Genomic DNA, 17,925 nt, shown 5'->3' on the forward strand with positions numbered 1-17,925 from the left:
TATTACAATAGTGCCAAAAGTTAACATATAGATCGCTAAACGTAATCAGGCATAATCGACCTTAACGAAAACGAGCAAAAAAAACGCCGCGCGTGCGTGTCCGGTCTGCGCCACATGTCCTTGCTGCACCGCATCTGCTCCGCGCGCGCCTCAGAACTCCCGCATTCTCTCCAAAGCGCTGCGTAAAAGCGCGCATCTTCCGTGTGCCACCGATCAGCCTGACCTACCCTGACCACAGGACTAGCAGCACTAGTCTACAAACCCCTGCAATGTGACACCTCAGATACGGCTAGACCCCCAATATGAAGCCTGGGACCAAAAAAAAAACGCACACGGGTTTCGGATCTCGTCTGTGTCCACGTCCTCAAAAGAATGGATCTAATTAAAACGTTGCACTCGTCATCACGGTTAGAAAGTTGCCAAAGTTTGCGGGGAGTGGGCAGGGACCAGGGGAGGTCACGTGACCCACGCGGGCCGTCCTCAACTCAGGACCTCGCTAGAGTTACTCACATCCTATTGGTTCAGAGGTGGCTCTTCGACGCGCAGTCATAGGAACCTCCTGCCGTATAAATAGGGCTGATAGGACTTTGTTATTCCAGCATCACGGCAGCAGGTTCCCGCTAAGTTTGGAGTTTAACTTTGCGTCATCACGGCTGTATATGCCTGCTTGAAGAAGTGAAAAAACCAGGCACCGAGGCACAAGGAGTCTGCATGTCGGACTAGACATGCTCAGCTTTGTGGATACCCGGATTCTGTTGCTGCTTGCAGTGACATCGTACCTAGCGTCATGCCAATGTAAGTTTTAATGTGCTTCTTCTGTTTTTTTTCTTGGTCTGTTTTCCCAAGGACCCTTAAGCCTCATTTATTCCTTTGATGACTGAGGATTCGTTGGCCTGCTTGTGGCCACTGTACTCGGAGTTGACCTGAAGGACAGCTATCCACATTGGCTATCAAAAAAGAAATAAAGAAAATTAAGGATTCTGCGTGCGTTTAAAGGATGCTTCGTGGTTTTACCTTGGATATTTTCATCTTTTGAATTTGCAAATGAAGACAAGTCACCTGACCGTAAAACATAGCTGAGAAAACACTGCATTAAATAGAATTTGCTTAAAGCACTGCAGTTAGATTTATCCAGACTTTAGTTTGGGCGTTGCAAGTCCGTCTTTTTTTCCAGGCTCCAGTATATGAGCGCTGAACATAAGTATGGGGAACACACAGGCCATCTGCTGGACAAATGATGTAATAGCATATTTTGGCATTAAGTATAATTCACCTTATTTTGCTTGGCGCTTAAGACGCAGTTTATTTCAAATAAAGAGCAATAGAGTAAATTAAATAGCATAATAGTATCCATTAGTACTATAAAATAGTTCTTACTATGAAATTGACAAATCATTGCATTTCAGTTTTTTCCTTTTAACGGGAATAACAAACCTAAAATCCCAATTTAAACGTATTTGATGTTATTTTAAATAACACTTTCTTGTTAAAATTAAAGACTTAGTTATAAAATGTGCTGGGTTTTTTTGGCTGCGTTTTTTTTTACTTGCGTCACTGAACTGTAACGTGCCCCAAGGCGCCATCTAGTGGAGATTCAGTGACATGACGGCACCGCCCTTGAGAGCATGCTGCTGTTACAGTGCGCTACCTCTAGTAGGCATAGGACTGGATACGGGGTGGGGCTCAGCAGGGTTGCAGGGTGCGTTAACTCCGCCCACAAGGTCGCTCATCAATCAGGCTGACTGGATGACCCCATTAACTGGACATAGTTCATCCGGAAGACCTAAACAGACCAACAGCTCTCGTGACTTTCAAGATCTTCTAAATTTATATCTCTCTATTCTATATTTTAATTGAATTTTTTTAGTGTAAAATAATAATACCATTAATAATAACAACAACAACAACAATAATAATAATAATAATAATAATAGTGATGGTGGTAGTTGATTTAAAAGTATTTTCCAGCATGCATAATTTGACTATAATCTATAATAAGACTGGCATGTAATGAGAATAAACAATCCGAGGTATTGGTATTCCCAGTTAATATTATATATATATATATATATATAATATATGTATATATTTTTTTTATTGGCACAGTTGTTTATTCCTACCCATGCAAAATAATTTTGGCATTATCAGCACTTCAGTCTTCATGGTGCTTCATTGAAATGGAAAAAACCTGCTTAGTCAAGAAAGCTCTTAATTCTGTTTCTCCTACTACAAGATAAAAGTGTATTTCACAAGTGACCGATATAACAATAAGGCCTATGCGACAGTCCTCATACTACATTACATAAAGTAGCTCAAAGCTTTATATAAGTTTTAAGGTTTAATACAGCACAGTTATTTTACAGTTTTAAGTAGTAATTATTGGACAAACACAGTGGAAAAAACTTTGTGTGTTTAAAAAGTTTAGTATACTTAGCACTGAACATTTAATTCCAGTAATAGTTTTTGATCACCAAGAAGATGATTAAAGCAGATTAGATTCAATATTTGAATTTAACTAGTCATCTGATATTTTTTAATCACCTGAATGATCATTTCTCTCTTCCTCTGTCTCTCCTTCTCCATGTCTGTTCTCCTGCCCCTTGTCATCGAAGCGGTCAGTACACTTTCATGCAATCATTTTTTAGTAGTGCAGTAGAAATTCTTACCCTTTTCATGTTCCCATAATGAAGGATATTCAGTGAACAGATCCATGCCAGTCTCAGATATGCCACAACATTGTGTGTTATCGAGAGACTTCAGCAGTGCTGTGTTTTTTTCCTCTTTCCTGTCAAAATGAGGAGAAAGTCCTATTGGCTATGGTAAATGCCAGTGAAATCAGAAACCAATCACTTCTCCTGGGCAGGCAGCCTGGGTACAATGGACCCCTTTTAGATGGCTCTCTGAAGGGGAGGCCTTTCAAGAGAATCAACATGGCCTAAAAATTCACAGAAGTACTGCTACACAACAGGGCCTTTTATTTATATATCTTGTTCTGGAGAGTAAGGCAGATTCACTGTTCACTGGAATATCACTCAATATTCTTGCATGTCTTTATATATATATATAGCATCAACTTACACTAAAGACAAATAAGTAGAAGCTACTTATTTGTCTTTAGTGTCAGAAGATGTATAAAGGAATAGTTCATGCTTATTAAAGAAACTAATTGATTGAGCTGTGTTTAATCCAAATGAGGCTTTCACACTCCATTTAACATCTTTACTCAATGTATATGACATGATGCACAATCACCGTTGCCTAAACACTGTAATCCAGTGCTGTTTTATTCTAACACAAGAGCATGTAAATGAATTGAGCATGCTTCACCGAGAGCTTAGTGAAGACTAATATGCACGTTAGGAAGCTCACATAACAGAGCCTAAATGTGAAATGACATAAGAAACTTGAAAAGATGGAATAAATAAATCTTGCATTTATTTATCTTTCTTTTTGTCTAGGCTTATCTGAAGGTGAGCATGAACCGTTATGGTCATAGTGGTGTATGTAGCTTGTGGCATGTTTGAACTGAGTTCATGGGACTATAATTGGCTATATGTATGATAAATATGTGCTGAACCCCAATTGAAATTTCTGAACTCAGTTCACACATCCTCACAAGCAGCCTTAAAGAAAGCACACGATGAATGTCATATTCAATGAAAGCAAGTTAATTTTAGCTTATGCAGGTGAATGAAAGCATGTTTGTAAACCTTACCAACTAAAAGCATTTGTTCCAGTTGGTGATCTTTTTTTTTTTATTAAATAGGGCCCAAGGGGAGATAAAGGACCAAGAGGTGACAGGGTAAGTCAGAAACTCTGATTCCTCAAGATGTGCATTAGTTTTTATTACTAAAATAGTTCAATGAGCAATGTTGACCCTGTAGAAACCACATCTAGGAAATGACTATGGCTTAACAAATCATTTCCATAAATCCTTTCTTAAATCATAATGCAACATAATGACCATGAGTCTATAGTTGTTATAGTTTATTGTTAGAGTTCATTGGTGTCATGTTAAGAAGTCACTGATCAAGCCTTTTCTGCTACTGCAACATGGGAACATTTAAACATCAGTACTCTGTCACTCCTAAACACTGTCACTTTTACTATATTATTAAGAAGCTGAGAGCATGTCCTGGTCAGAGTTAGCACTGAGTTCCAGGATGGACAATTATTTTCTAGACACATAAACTAATATCACTTTTCTCTTCCAGGGTCCTAAAGGTCCTGATGGCAAACCTGGCAAACCTGGAATTCCTGGGCCTCCCGGCCCTCCTGGCCCCCCTGGTCTTAGTGGAGTAAGTTTGATGTTTTCACCTGTTTCTTTTGTAATAAATGGAGTTTTGAACTGTACTGATCTTGAGAGAATTTCGATCAGTGTGTCTTATTGACCTGTCATGTCTAAGGGTGGTCTTACTTCTTAACCCTTTGACCCAATGACCTTTGAACTTGAACTTTAATATTTCACTGATGGTGTTTATACTATGAGTTATGCATGTACTATGCATCACTATTAGCATTTTAAATAAGGTATTTGATGTTAATATATGTTATTTATAACAGTCTGTATTTGTCAGGGAAAAAAATGTTAATTTGCCTCACTTTTGAACAGAACTTTGCTGCTCAGTATGATGGCTCTAAAGGACCTGACCCTGGCCCTGGACCTATTGTGAGTGCCTGAAGTTCAAGCCGGAAAAACACAACACAATTTACCTTATCTCACACAGATAATACATGAATTAGTAATGAATACTCATGTGAGACTCGTGTGTATTCTTCTGTAAAGGGTTTGATGGGACCTCGCGGCCCTAGTGGACCACCTGGTGCCCCTGTAAGTAGCCCTTTTTTTTTGTAAATTCTTTGATTATTATTTCTAGATACACAGCGACATTTCTTATGTTTACAAAATTTTGGTTTTTCAAACATAGGGACCTCAGGGATCCCACGGACATGCTGGCGAACCTGGAGAGCCTGGACAGGCCGTAAGGAAACTGGTTTATACTCAGTTTTAGAAGCACACAGGCACAAAACACACTTTACCTTTAACTATTTACTGCTTTTATCTTAAATTAGGGACCAGTTGGACCTCGTGGACCCCCTGGACCTCCTGGAAAGTCTGGTGATGATGTGAGTGAAAGTATGATAATTATATAAGGAAAACATTTTCTGATTTTATTGATGCGGATATCTGACAGCACTGTCTGTAACTTTAATTCAGGGTAACAATGGTAGACCTGGACAGCCTGGAGACAGAGGTGCAACTGGCCCTCAGGTAAGACTGACCTTAGTACACTACATATTTAATATGCATGTATCTTAAGTACACTTGCAGGATTTGTAGTATAAATGACCAGTTAAACTATCACACTGTTATGCTCTTAAAGTCACAATACACAATACCTTTTTGCAGTTTGGTGGACAGATTTTTTACACTATATCTGAAGAAATGAAATAGATAACACACAAAAAAATGTTCACTAATATCCTTTTCTTTTACTTTTACAGGGAGCTCGTGGTTTCCCAGGAACTCCTGGACTTCCAGGCATGAAGGGACACAGAGTGAGTAACATGGAGAAATTAGGATTTTTTTTTTTTTTTATTAGGGACGTATATATTGCATACATTGTGTATTTATTTCCAATTCAGGACTAATGATGTAGTTAGTAATTATTTTCAGGCAAGATATACTGTATAAATATACACATTTAGATTTATATATGGATATAAATTTCTTCTTTAGATTTAATATTTTTTAGAAAACAATATTCACATATAAATTGGGAAGTGCATGATTTCAGTTGTGATTATTTTTATTTCTCTGTCATAGGGCTACAATGGTCTTGACGGACGTAAAGGAGAGCCTGGTGAAACCGGATCTAAGGTAAAATAAGAAATGAACTGATCCATAAGCCATCATAAAAAAAGACTCAAATAATACAATACAATACAGCAAAATACAATTCTAGAGTTGATGTATAAACAAGGAAATCCCAGCTTTTTGTCTAGCTGTTTATCTTAAAGCACATTACTTACAGTCATTTCATATTTGCAAGGGATTAATCCATATTTCACAAACAAACCAAAAATTGTATTTATCCTCAAAGTGCCTTTACATCTCACAAGCTATCAATTGCACCCATGTTTCTTCATAGATGGTGTTTAATGCTTATATAGTATGAACCCACTTTTTTTTTTATACATATCTTTTAGGGTGAAACAGGTGCTCATGGCTCAAATGGAACCCCTGGACAAAGAGTAAGTTATGGCTTATATTTTTTTCTTAAATGAATGCTTTATCTTATAAAAATGTTATACATTCTACTATTTCTTCATAATTTTCAATAAAGTTTGAAGAGTCCTCATAATGCTTGTGTCTGAATAGGGTGGACGTGGCCTGCCTGGTGAGAGAGGTCGTCCTGGACCTGCTGGTCCCGCAGGTGCCCGTGGTGCTGATGGTAACACTGGTCCTGCTGGCCCTGCTGTAAGTATTTCACCTTCAACCCCTCTTGTGTCCTAGACTAGATTTTGAAATTTCAGTCTGTCACTATTTTGTCTGTGATCTACTTTGTCAGGGTCCACTTGGATCTGCTGGCCCTCCAGGTTTCCCCGGTGGCCCTGGACCTAAAGTACGTGCCTTTCTTTTGTTTCAACCTGAGAAATAGTGTAAATTTTAAAATGTGAATGAATATGTTTGCATTTTAAATGTGTTGCTTGCGTGTATCTATCATAAATCTTGACTGACTTAAGTCTTATTGTAGCTGCATTATTGTGAAAGTAGCTCGGTATCAACCAGCAAATTAAGCAGTCTCATAATTTTTTGACAGGGAGAGGTTGGACCTGCTGGTTCTTCTGGCCCAACTGGACCTCAAGGACAGAGAGGAGAGCCTGGACAAAATGGTGTTGCTGGCCCAGTTGGTCCTGTTGTAAGTTTGCCTACTAGTTGCTTCAAAGCACTGTTATCTTCACAGTACTGTACTGATGTACTGATACTGTTTGTACATTTGTTTCCCTTCTCTAGGGTAACCCTGGTGCTAATGGTCTCAATGGTGCTAAGGGAGCTGCTGTAAGTATTCAGTGAGACTATATTGGAGTAAAAGAATAAAAATAAGAGTGTAATTGGATGTGGAATCCTACAAAGCAAGGCAAGACAGGGCAAGTGTATTTGAACAGCACATTAGCTATACACATTAACAAGCTTGATTTCTTCAAGCACTGCAGTAAGATACTTTTGACCTAGGACTTTTAGTTAGTCAAAGAAAAGCAGCACAAAGTCATATGTTAACACTATAGCAGTGTATCCTACAGCAGAGTCCTTTTTTTTCAGTCCCAACCATGCTTTCTAGAATGTGTTGGGAGATGTGAGAAAGTAAAATTGAAGACCATCTGGGAACCAACAAAGCTTCTACGTAGAACCATAGAGCAGACTTTTTAATTATTAGAACCAGTTTCATCTTCCAAAGAACTGTTGAGGGACCCATTTTCTAAAATGTAGAATTTTTTTAAATATGCATTTCATTTGCCATCTTTAAATGCTACGGTTGATCTTACAGGGCACTCCTGGAGTTGCTGGTACCCCTGGTTTCCCTGGACCAAGAGGAGGCCCTGGCCCCCAGGGACCCGCTGGAGCTTCTGGCCCCAGAGGTCTTAGTGTAAGTTCCACCTAAACAGACCAAACATAGCAAAACCTTGCTCTGTATATTGTCTATATTCTGCTGGACAGTTCTGAAGGATCTTTTTATTGCTGCTGTCCTATAGGGTGACCCTGGACCCGTTGGAGTGAAGGGAGAGTCTGGTGCCAAGGGTGAGCCTGTAAGTATAATTATACCATGTATTTTTGTACCTAAGTATGTATTAAAGAACAGGTGTTTCCTTCGTTGTTTTCTTTACTAATTTTGATGTGCTTGTTGTCTGCAGGGTAACATTGGTGCTCAAGGTCCCACTGGTGCTCCTGGTGATGAGGGCAAAAGAGGCTCAACTGGTGAGCAGGGAGGAGCTGGACCTGTTGGTCTGCGCGGACCCAGAGTAAGAAATGTTTTTCGGTGGTTTATTTTTGTGTTTTTTTTTTAATCTGTAATCCACTAATCTATATTTCTGTGATGTCTCTCTTTTCTGCATAGGGAGCTTCTGGAACTCGTGGTCTTCCTGGTCTGGGTGGTAGAGGAGGACCAATTGTTAGTAATTTATGCTAACATTATAAATACCTAGTAAATGCCTGTCTGTAGTATGAGAACATTTTTCATTAAAATTTCAAGGATATATATCTTTAAAAATGGTAAAATAGATTTGTATCACGACACATATGGTTAGAAATCATTTTAATTTGGCCTTGTTTTTATCTGCTGTAGCATCTGAAAGAGAAGAATAACAATATCATATCAGTTATGTGGTAATACTAATCTCTTAAAACTTTCACTTTCAGGGTATGCCTGGTACAAGGGGTGCTGCTGGTGCTCCTGGTGCACGTGGATCTCCTGGTGATGCTGGCCGCCCTGGTGAGGCCGGTCTCGTTGGAGCCAGAGTACGTATTTTGCCTATACTTTTATAGAATTACTGACAAAAATCTATTGCTTCTCAAGATGAGCTGGAGTAGTATATTGTCTTGAATTTGAATTTACATGGCCTTTAGGCTATTCATTTTTTTTAATTTGACAAAAATAACATGGGGCTAGTTGGGCTTTCAGTGTAAAGAAAATCACCCAAAAGCTTCACTCAAAAGCTTATAAATAAATATAAAATTGAATGCCTTACAGGATGCCTCACAACATGATTATTGCATTTGCAATATATAGTATCCATTTCTATTCATAGCAAATGTTTTATTATACTAGTGTTGTCTATATCCCCATCCTTGTTGTGTTATTGTTATGAATATTATACATGTTACATGTTAATTTGCTCTCTGCTTATAGGGTCTCCCCGGTAGCCCTGGAAGCCCTGGACCCCAAGGAAAGGAGGGACCTGCTGTAAGTGTCTTCTAGTAAAACATCATAAATATTGACACTAGAACTGCTGAATTATAAAAGAAAGATGTTCTTTTAATCACTGCTACTGTGGTTCTCCAGGGTCCTTCCGGTCAAGATGGCCGCGGTGGACCTCCTGGCCCACCTGGACCCAGAGGCCAGCCTGGTAACATTGGATTCCCTGGCCCCAAAGGACCTTCTGTACGTAGAATTTGATATATGTCACAGTATTACAAAGTAGCAGAAACCGGAATTTGACAATTGACAGATTTCATCATAATATATCTGCATCAATCTCTAGGGTGAGCCTGGCAAACCAGGAGAGAAGGGACCTGTTGGTGCTACCGGTCTAAGAGTAAGCATCTTATAATTTCCCTATGTCACCCTTATAATAAGTATCAGTATTGATCTAATTTTATTGTTGTTTCATTGTTGTTCGTTCACTGAGTAATATTTTGTTATTTTAGGGCCCCCCTGGTCCTGATGGTAACAATGGACCTGCTGGTGCCGTTGGAGTTGTAGTAAGTTGACTTAATAAACCAGGAAATCTACTAACCTAACATTAGTGTGAGAGCACTGATTGTAATGTTCATTTTTCTTTGATTTACAGGGTGGTGCTGGTGAGAAAGGAGAGGCAGGACCTGCTGGTGCTCCTGGTTTCCAGGTCTGTGTCTCACCCAATTTATTAATTTAGGCCTGATAGAAAGGAGACAGAATCCTGCCATTGACTCTTAGATAGTTTACAATGCAACAGTAAACTATATTCTGTGGTTTATTATGCTAGACTATATTCCACATTGTTAGTGGAGTAACCTAAGTGGTGTTAGGTTCCTTGTTATTAGTTATGCGATTAGTTAATGACCCTACCCTTGACATTAACTGGTATATGAACTCATAGTGGCATAGAGTTGAAATTAATATAAATATTTAATTTTATTGTGCAAGTATTACTCCACTTGTCTATGTGAGTCACCAAGCTCCTTCTTTTAATTGCACAGGGTCTTCCTGGACCTGCTGGACCTGTTGGTGAGACTGGCAAACCCGGAGACAGAGTAAGATTTTCATAAAATCGCAATGATGAACCAACATTAAAGTACAATTCTCCCACACAAAAAATAAGAAACATATTTTGCATGATTACAAACCTCACAAAAATAAAGTATTTGTAATTATTTTGTAATACAGTATCCAAATCTACAGTAAATCTGTTTTAGGCATGTAACATGCATTATAGCAGTTAATTCAATTAAAAGTGTGTTTCATTTCTTGATAGGGTATTCCTGGAGAGCAAGGTGCCGCTGGACCTGCTGGTGGCAAGGTATTGTACTGATTGTTGCATTGAACGCACACATGATCCAAAGATAAATAACTAGATTAAAGATCAGTTTTTGACCATCTTCTCACATCTTCTCCCTCTTGGGTTTCCATGTAGGGAGAGCGTGGTAACCCCGGACCTGCTGGTGCCAGTGGTGCCCAGGGACCCATGGGAGCTCGTGGACCTTCTGGTCCTCCTGGCCCTGATGGAAACAAGGTAATCTGTGGTTATCTGTGCTATTTATTATTTAGTAAAAAACTATTCATATTTATTTGGGGACCAAATTGATTTTGATGAGATGTGTGATGTATGTACATGAACATTTAACTATCAAGAGTCTATGCAAGTGTTAAAGTGTATTGAGATTGAACCTTTTCCCCACAGCAAGATAGTGTTTTCAGCCATTACTATCTTTTTCGTTCAGGGTGAGCCCGGTGCTGTTGGTCTTGCTGGTGCTCAAGGTCCCCAGGGACCTGTTGGCATGCCTGGTGAGCGTGGTGGTGCTGGTTCTCCTGGAGTCAAGGGTGAGAAGGTCAGTTCTGGAGAGATCCATCGTCCTTACAGAAAGAACTTCTATTTTAGCTCTAGATTCTCAGTCAGAATCTAATCAGGGAACCTGTCGTGATGAAGTCAGCAATGATGTTTATTTATGCTATATCTGACTCTCAAGGATCTTATTTTCACTTTTCACTTTTTTTTCCAAATAGGGTGAGTCTGGTTACAGAGGCCCAGAGGGCAATGCTGGAAGAGATGGTGCACGTGTAAGTTCTAGATCACACTCCTGTATAGAAATATTACTCTATCTATCCCATATATGTAATTATATTTTATTCTGTATACCTAAGTTAAAATTCTTCTTTTTTTTTTTTTTTTGCTTACCAGGGAGCTCCTGGTCCCATTGGACCTCCTGGACCTGCTGGTGCCAATGGGGATAAAGTAAAGAATATTTTGTTCTTCATGGGTGGAAACAAAATGTTTTGTGATTTTTTTATGTGACAGATTCCATTATGGATTTTATGTTATATAATTTATCAAACTTCCAGTGAAGTCCTTAAATTGACAACATGGCAACTTTAGTGGAATACTAACTGTAATCACTATTGCCCTCTGCTGGAGAGGCATCACTCACCCAGTGGGTCTACTATGTTGCCTCCAGAAGAACCAACAAGAGAACTAGAACACAAGAGATCTAGCACCAAAGTGAAGAGAACTTAATACAAATGTATATACTATTAACTATATACTATTATTATGGCTATAATTAGATATTCTTTATAATGAATATTAAAAGGAATAAAAAAAATTAGAAAAAAACAAATAAAAAAAATAACAAAATAAAATGGCATAGACACTAATGAAATATTCTTAAATTCTTGAAATTTTGGAAGTTTCACTTTAACAGGATGACCTGCAAAGAGGTTCTGTAGAAGGCATACATACTCACCATGTTTGTCATTTTAATGTTTTAATTTAATTTAATTCAAGAAGAAGGATTACTCTTAATTTACCCACAGCAATAGGTATAAAAACAGTAAAACATAGACTTTGAGAACTAAATTGAATTTACTTTCGTTGCACCTTTAGTTGTACCTCATATCTAAGAGACTAGATTTCAATTAATCAGTTGTTTTGACAACAGACGAGTTCCTTGAACATTACATCTACATTTGCCTCTACAAAAAAAATAATTTGGTTCAAGAAAGTTTGTTGTGTGATTCATTTCTGCCTGATAACTTTGAAACTTCACTGTTCTCATCCAGGGTGAGGGTGGTTCTGCTGGTCCTGCTGGCCCTTCTGGTGCTCGTGGTGTCCCTGTAAGCACACTTTCTTCCCTGCCATGAAGATTAAAAAAAAAAATGGCATAATTTTACAAAGCACTCTTAATTGATTTGGCATTGTCATGTTACTACCGCTGTGTAGGCAGTACATCTAATTTATGTAATTATCTGTCAATAGGGAGAGCGTGGTGAGGCTGGCCCTGCTGGACCTCCTGGATTTGCTGGGGCTCCTGTAAGTGCACATGCATGTCATTGTTTTTTCTGACATGGAGCACTATATTTCATCAAGATCAAGAGTGACAGGATTTTCATGGCTCTTACAGGGTCCTGATGGCCAGGCTGGAGCTAAAGGTGAGAAAGGTCCCGCTGGTGGAAAGGGTGATGTTGGACCTGCCGGTCTTGCTGGTCCTGCTGGCAACCCTGGACCTGCTGTGAGTTTAAAATAATACATTATTTTAAACACTGAGTTTAAAACTTGTAAGAGCACATCAGGGAATTGAGAGCAAAAAACAGCTAGACATTTCTAATGAAATTTAACTGAAATGAATGTCCTCTGTCCCAGTGTGTATCTTCATACGGTTTTGATGTATTAAGTATTAAAAACTGTGTTTTTCCTGTTGGCAGAACATTTTATATGTAGATTCTGAACTGTAGTTTATTTAGAAGTAATCATACACTAGGCTTTAGTCTAAGCCATGAAAACAAATACAGTATACAGCTTCTGAACTGACTAGCATAAGGGATGCTGTTTTTTATGGGTGTCAGACGAACATGATAAATGTTCAGCAATATGGGCAAGGTTCCTCTATAACTTATTGTATTATGTTGTTTCAATCAGGGTCCCTCTGGTCCATCTGGTCCCCCTGGTGCTCGTGGTGAGACCGGTCCCCCTGTAAGTTTCTTTAGTAGTTTTACAATGTTGACTTGTTGTTTTTGTTTTTCAAATTATTGTATATGTATAATTTTTAACCTTAACTTTAACCTTTAACCTGCTCTGTTCCAGGGTTTGACTGGTTTCCCTGGTGCTGCTGGAAGAGTTGGTCCTCCTGGCCCTGCTGTGAGTTTCAAAAAATAACCATTATCCTCCATGCAGTTTCCTGTACATAGACCTTGTTCACTGGCAGTATAAAGATGGACTAAACTAAAGAGAAGTCTTGCATCTTCTTAATTTACAGGGTATTGCTGGACCTCCTGGTCCCACTGGTCATGCTGGAAAGGATGGTCCTCGTGGTGCTCGTGGTGATGTTGGACCTGCTGGACCTCAGGGAGAGAACGGCCTGATTGGACCACCTGGGCCACCTGGTGAGAAGGGATCCTCTGGAGAGAGTGGCACTAAGGTATATTCCCTGACATTCCAAATGCACCAAGTTATGTCAGTCTATTTTACAGTCAGTTATATACATATTAAGATGGACTATTAAAGCAAAATCCACTGTTGTTATGACCACAGGGACCTCCAGGTACTCCTGGACCTAGCGGTCTGATTGGACCTCAGGGAATCACTGGTCTTCCCGGCTCCAGAGGTGAACGTGGTTCACCCGGTGCTATTGGTGTAGTTGTAAGTGACCTCATCTTGTAAGCACATTCTGAAACGTCATCATCCTCACTTTGATATAGCATTTGGCTAACAACATCAGAGATACAGTCACTGATTTCTGGAATGTGTTACATGTACTTCTCTTGGCTAACTTGGTAATCTGATGTGTTACGCAGGGTGAGCCTGGTAGACTTGGACCTGCTGGTGCCCCTGGTGCCCGTGGTCCAGCTGGTAACATTGGTCTGCCTGGTATGACTGGTCCTCAGGGAGAGGCTGGACGTGAGGTAAGCTGTTCTCTGCCATTTGAGTAACAGGTTTGGGTAATGTTCCATGGCAATGACTCCAATTCTATATGTTAAAAAAATGTGTAAACTTGATTGACTTAATAAATATGCACTTTGAAACAGTTTTACCTATTTTTGGTGCCTGATAATCAGCCAACAGAAGCATGCACTTAAAGCACACATTTTAAATGAGCTTTGTGAGTATTTAGGCTAAACATAGAGTATTATAATTTAAATGCCATGTACAACAAAAGCTGATATATCCTCCATGGGACATTTATTATACTATTATACATTTTGCCATTCATGGGTTTATAAATTTGATGTAGTCTTTGGGCCTTCATTTAATGTAAATATCATATAACAGAATTCATACCACTTAATAATAATCTAATAATAATAATAAACTTAAAAAATGCCATTCAAACCTTAGGTAAATGGTACACACACCAACGGTACCTTTTAAATCACACCAAAAATTTGAGGATGTTTTAATTGGACAGTGGTTGTAATAACTTGTGTAATTATTGTGTAATAATTTGTGTAAATTGTAATTTACACAATTAAATATTAATCTTTGTTTTCACCTATAGGGTAGCCCTGGTAATGATGGACCTCCTGGCCGCCCTGGTCTTCCTGGTGTTAAGGTAAAAGTTGAACGTAGTAAGAAACACAGAATGAGATTATGTATTATATATTTTGTATCTATAGACATGTATTCAAATTTTTGTCACCTGGATTAGTAAAACCATGGCTTATATTTAATTGGACTGTTTCAAACTGACAGGGTGACCGTGGAGAGCCTGGATCTCCTGGTCCTCTTGGAATTGCTGGTGCTTCTGGACCCTTGGGACCATCTGGTCCAGCTGGCAGACCTGGAAACCGTGGTGAGGCTGTAAGTGTCCAACCCTGAAACACATATATTAACAAGTTCTTGAGTTCCCTTGGTAGTATGGTAGCAACCCCTGAGCTTCTTTTTTATCCTGGATAAAAATTACATTTGTATTTTGTGCACCCTTTTCTTTAGGGACCCTCTGGATCTGTTGGACCAGCTGGCCCTGCTGGTGCAAGAGGTGCCCCTGTAAGTAAATTGATGATGAAAGATCCACAGATATGTTAGCAATTTATTATGTTGATAAATCTCACTTTTCTTTGGGACTTCAATGATAAATCTCACTTTTCTGTTTTCAACAGGGCCCTGCTGGAGCCCGTGGTGAGAAGGGTGTGGCTGGAGACAAGGGAGACAGAGGCATGAAGGGACTGCGTGGACATCCTGGTCTCCAGGGAATGCCTGGACCCAGCGTGAGTGACCCCATCCTAGTATTAGGGGTTGTAGTTTTCCTAATAAAAACAGAATTCAGGGATCAGCGTTATTTTCTACATGTACTCTGCAATTAGGATACCAGTTATTCCTTTTTAACTATAATCTTTTTACCTTACAGGGACCTAGTGGTGACAGTGGCATAGCTGGTCCTTCTGGACCTGCTGGTCCCAGAGTAAGTAACCTACCTGCTTTTACCAAGTCATAGTTTAGCTGTGGTCCTTGGAACATTGTTGGTAACATTTTTGTTATCCACCTTTATAGGGCCCTGCTGGTCCCTCTGGCCCAGCTGGTAAGGATGGTAGACCTGGCACTGCTGGTCCTGTTGGACCTTCTGGACATCGTGGTCCCCCAGGACAAGTTGGACCTGTTGTAAGTAGTCATTTTTGGTCCCAGAAAGATGGGTGTAAATGGTCAAAAAGAAATGCAATGAACCACTGCAAGCTTGTAGCCTAAAGAGAGTACTAACTTGATCTGCAGGGACCTCCCGGATCTCCTGGTCTCCCTGGACCCCCTGGTGCTGCTGGTGGTGGATATGATATTTCTGGTGGCTATGATGAGTACAGAGCTGATCAGGCTGCTCTCAGGGCTAAGGACTACGAGGTGGATGCCACCATCAAGTCCCTAAACACGCAGATCGACAACCTGCTCTCACCTGAGGGCTCCAAGAAGAACCCTGCCCGCACCTGCCGTGACATCAGACTCAGCCATCCTGACTGGACCAGTGGTGAGTTCTCAAACTTCTGATAAAAAACTCATTGGAATCCTAATAATACGCTCAGTACACCTGGTACATAGTTGACCTTCATCTCTTGTCTAACTAATTTTATGGTGCCTGTCTGTTTTTTTTGCAGGATTCTACTGGATTGATCCCAACCAAGGCTGCACCATGGATGCCATTAAGGCCTTCTGCGACTTCACCACCGGTCAGACCTGTATCTATGCTCACCCTGAGAGCATTGCACGCAAGAACTGGCACAGAAGTACCCAGGAGAAGAAGCATGTCTGGTTCGGCGAGACCATCAATGGTGGCACCGAGGTGAGTTTGAGGTTTTCATTTCTTTATAGGTTTTGTCTATTACTTGAGGATTATTCAGTTCACTTTGGTGTAACATTTGGTTTTCCATTTCTCTCCCCAGTTTGGCTATAATGATGAGACCCTGAGCCCACAGTCCATGGCTACACAGCTGGCCTTCATGCGTCTGCTGGCCAACCAGGCTGTCCAGAACGTCACCTACCACTGCAAGAACAGCATTGCCTACATGGATGGTGAGAACGGCAACCTGAAGAAGGCTGTCCTGCTGCAAGGCTCCAATGATGTGGAACTCCGGGCAGAGGGCAATAGCCGCTTCACCTACAGCGTTCTGGAGGATGGCTGCACTGTAAGTTCTAAGAGCAATATCGCTGCATCTTCATGTTTTATCAGGACATGTACAATCTCCATGTCTGCATAATGTCTGATGACTAGATGATACTCTAAATAGCATAATTTTCTAATGTAGATTTCTACCACCTCTTACAAAGTTCATTGATACAGTTAAATGAAAAAAAAACATACTTCTAAACTGGAGATAAGATTATTACATGAGATAAAATGTTAATTGTGACTTGCATTACTTCTAACTAACAGGTGTTTCTTCTTTGTGATTTGCCCTATAGAAACACACTGGCCAGTGGAGCAAGACAGTCATTGAATACAGAACAAATAAACCATCTCGCCTGCCCATCCTCGACATTGCACCTTTGGACATTGGTGGCGCTGATCAAGAATTTGGTCTGGACATTGGCCCAGTCTGTTTCAAATGAATAGACTCAAGATAAATTAAAAAAAGAGAGAAAGAAAGAAAAATGAAAAAATCTCTGCCCTTCTTCTCTGTGTTGTTTTTTATACTGAATGCTGATTTCCTCTGCACATCCACTTGCTTAAGCTGGGTTCTATCGGCGAGGACCAATGGACTGAACGGAGAATTGCACAATGCAAATTAATACAGCTGCCCAAAAAGAGATGCTGGGAAACACCATGGTGTGGGACATGCCATCATTTTGTAAAAAATGAAAGAAGTGTAATAAAAATGATGAAAGTATGCATCACTTTGTGGTCTTTATATATCTTCCAAAGAGGAGGTTTAAAACCACAATTTCCAAAAGGTTTAAACTACCTCATGCCTGTAAAAATAAAATATTACCAGACCTGAACCACATCCTACTCATTGGTACTAAAGCTTCAAGTTCTGTCCTGTGTCAAAGGTGCTCAAACACTTGAAGTGCGGATATATGGTGCTACATTTACAGCTGTGGAGGAAACCACTTTTACTGTATTACTTTGTATTGTCTTTAAGGAGAATTGCACAGGTCCCACTGATAACCCCATTTTTTAAGCAGGTGGAAAATTCCTAATCTGATGTTTGTCCGGATTTTACTTTTCATGTTTTCGTTGTTTTGTTTTTAGTTTTGTTTGGATTCTTTTTTGTTAAGGAATTTAGTTCAACCACACCCCCCCCCAGCGTTCATACTGACAATCACATTTCATCCATTTCAAAAGGGTATTGGAGGCCTCTCTCTCGCAAAAATGAACCACAAAGTTTATTGTACCTATTTTGTATATGTGAGATGTTTAAATAAATTGTGAAAAGTTCTGAAATAAAGCATGTCCAATGTTCTAAAACACAACATTCCACGAGTTAAGTGATTTAAAGTGTTTAGAACAACTGAAAAGTCCATGAATGTGAT

General features: G+C 39.7%; 1 protein-coding gene and 1 long non-coding RNA gene across 2 annotated transcripts; one reads left to right on the forward strand and one right to left on the reverse strand.

Annotated features, from left to right (window-relative positions):
* Nucleotides 1-660: 660 nt before the first annotated feature.
* Nucleotides 661-2,785, reverse strand: LOC131345143 (uncharacterized). Its single transcript, XR_009203451.1, has 2 exons — nucleotides 2,667-2,785; nucleotides 661-1,783 (listed from the first exon to the last, which is right to left on the reverse strand). It is a non-coding gene; the product is annotated as an uncharacterized LOC131345143 (long non-coding RNA).
* On the forward strand, nucleotides 726-17,865 carry col1a2 (collagen, type I, alpha 2). Its single transcript, XM_058377889.1, has 50 exons — nucleotides 726-795; nucleotides 2,613-2,614; nucleotides 3,767-3,802; nucleotides 4,215-4,298; nucleotides 4,613-4,669; nucleotides 4,787-4,831; nucleotides 4,929-4,982; nucleotides 5,074-5,127; nucleotides 5,219-5,272; nucleotides 5,506-5,559; nucleotides 5,828-5,881; nucleotides 6,211-6,255; nucleotides 6,383-6,481; nucleotides 6,573-6,626; nucleotides 6,825-6,923; nucleotides 7,019-7,063; nucleotides 7,551-7,649; nucleotides 7,756-7,809; nucleotides 7,915-8,022; nucleotides 8,118-8,171; nucleotides 8,420-8,518; nucleotides 8,910-8,963; nucleotides 9,063-9,161; nucleotides 9,262-9,315; nucleotides 9,428-9,481; nucleotides 9,571-9,624; nucleotides 9,959-10,012; nucleotides 10,234-10,278; nucleotides 10,393-10,491; nucleotides 10,700-10,807; nucleotides 10,983-11,036; nucleotides 11,158-11,211; nucleotides 12,036-12,089; nucleotides 12,232-12,285; nucleotides 12,377-12,484; nucleotides 12,892-12,945; nucleotides 13,057-13,110; nucleotides 13,229-13,390; nucleotides 13,504-13,611; nucleotides 13,767-13,874; nucleotides 14,468-14,521; nucleotides 14,662-14,769; nucleotides 14,902-14,955; nucleotides 15,069-15,176; nucleotides 15,317-15,370; nucleotides 15,460-15,567; nucleotides 15,676-15,922; nucleotides 16,050-16,234; nucleotides 16,335-16,577; nucleotides 16,855-17,865. Exons 1-50 carry the CDS (start codon nucleotides 726-728, stop codon nucleotides 16,999-17,001), a joined length of 4,059 nt encoding a protein of 1,352 aa, XP_058233872.1. The 3' UTR covers nucleotides 17,002-17,865.
* Nucleotides 17,866-17,925: the final 60 nt, after the last annotated feature.

The sequence above is a fragment of the Hemibagrus wyckioides genome, linkage group LG24, assembly GCF_019097595.1.
Source record: "Hemibagrus wyckioides isolate EC202008001 linkage group LG24, SWU_Hwy_1.0, whole genome shotgun sequence".
In the NCBI taxonomy this organism is placed as follows: domain Eukaryota; kingdom Metazoa; phylum Chordata; class Actinopteri; order Siluriformes; family Bagridae; genus Hemibagrus; species Hemibagrus wyckioides.

Excerpts from the sequence above, each read along its gene's own strand:
- col1a2 (XM_058377889.1), top strand. The coding sequence starts at position 726 with ATGCTCAGCTTTGTGGATACCCGGATTCTGTTGCTGCTTGCAGTGACA. Across the intron at positions 5,273-5,505 it reads GAGGTGCAACTGGCCCTCAG|GGAGCTCGTGGTTTCCCAGG; the intron begins GTAAGACTGACC and ends TTACTTTTACAG. Across the intron at positions 8,519-8,909 it reads CCGGTCTCGTTGGAGCCAGA|GGTCTCCCCGGTAGCCCTGG; the intron begins GTACGTATTTTG and ends CTCTGCTTATAG.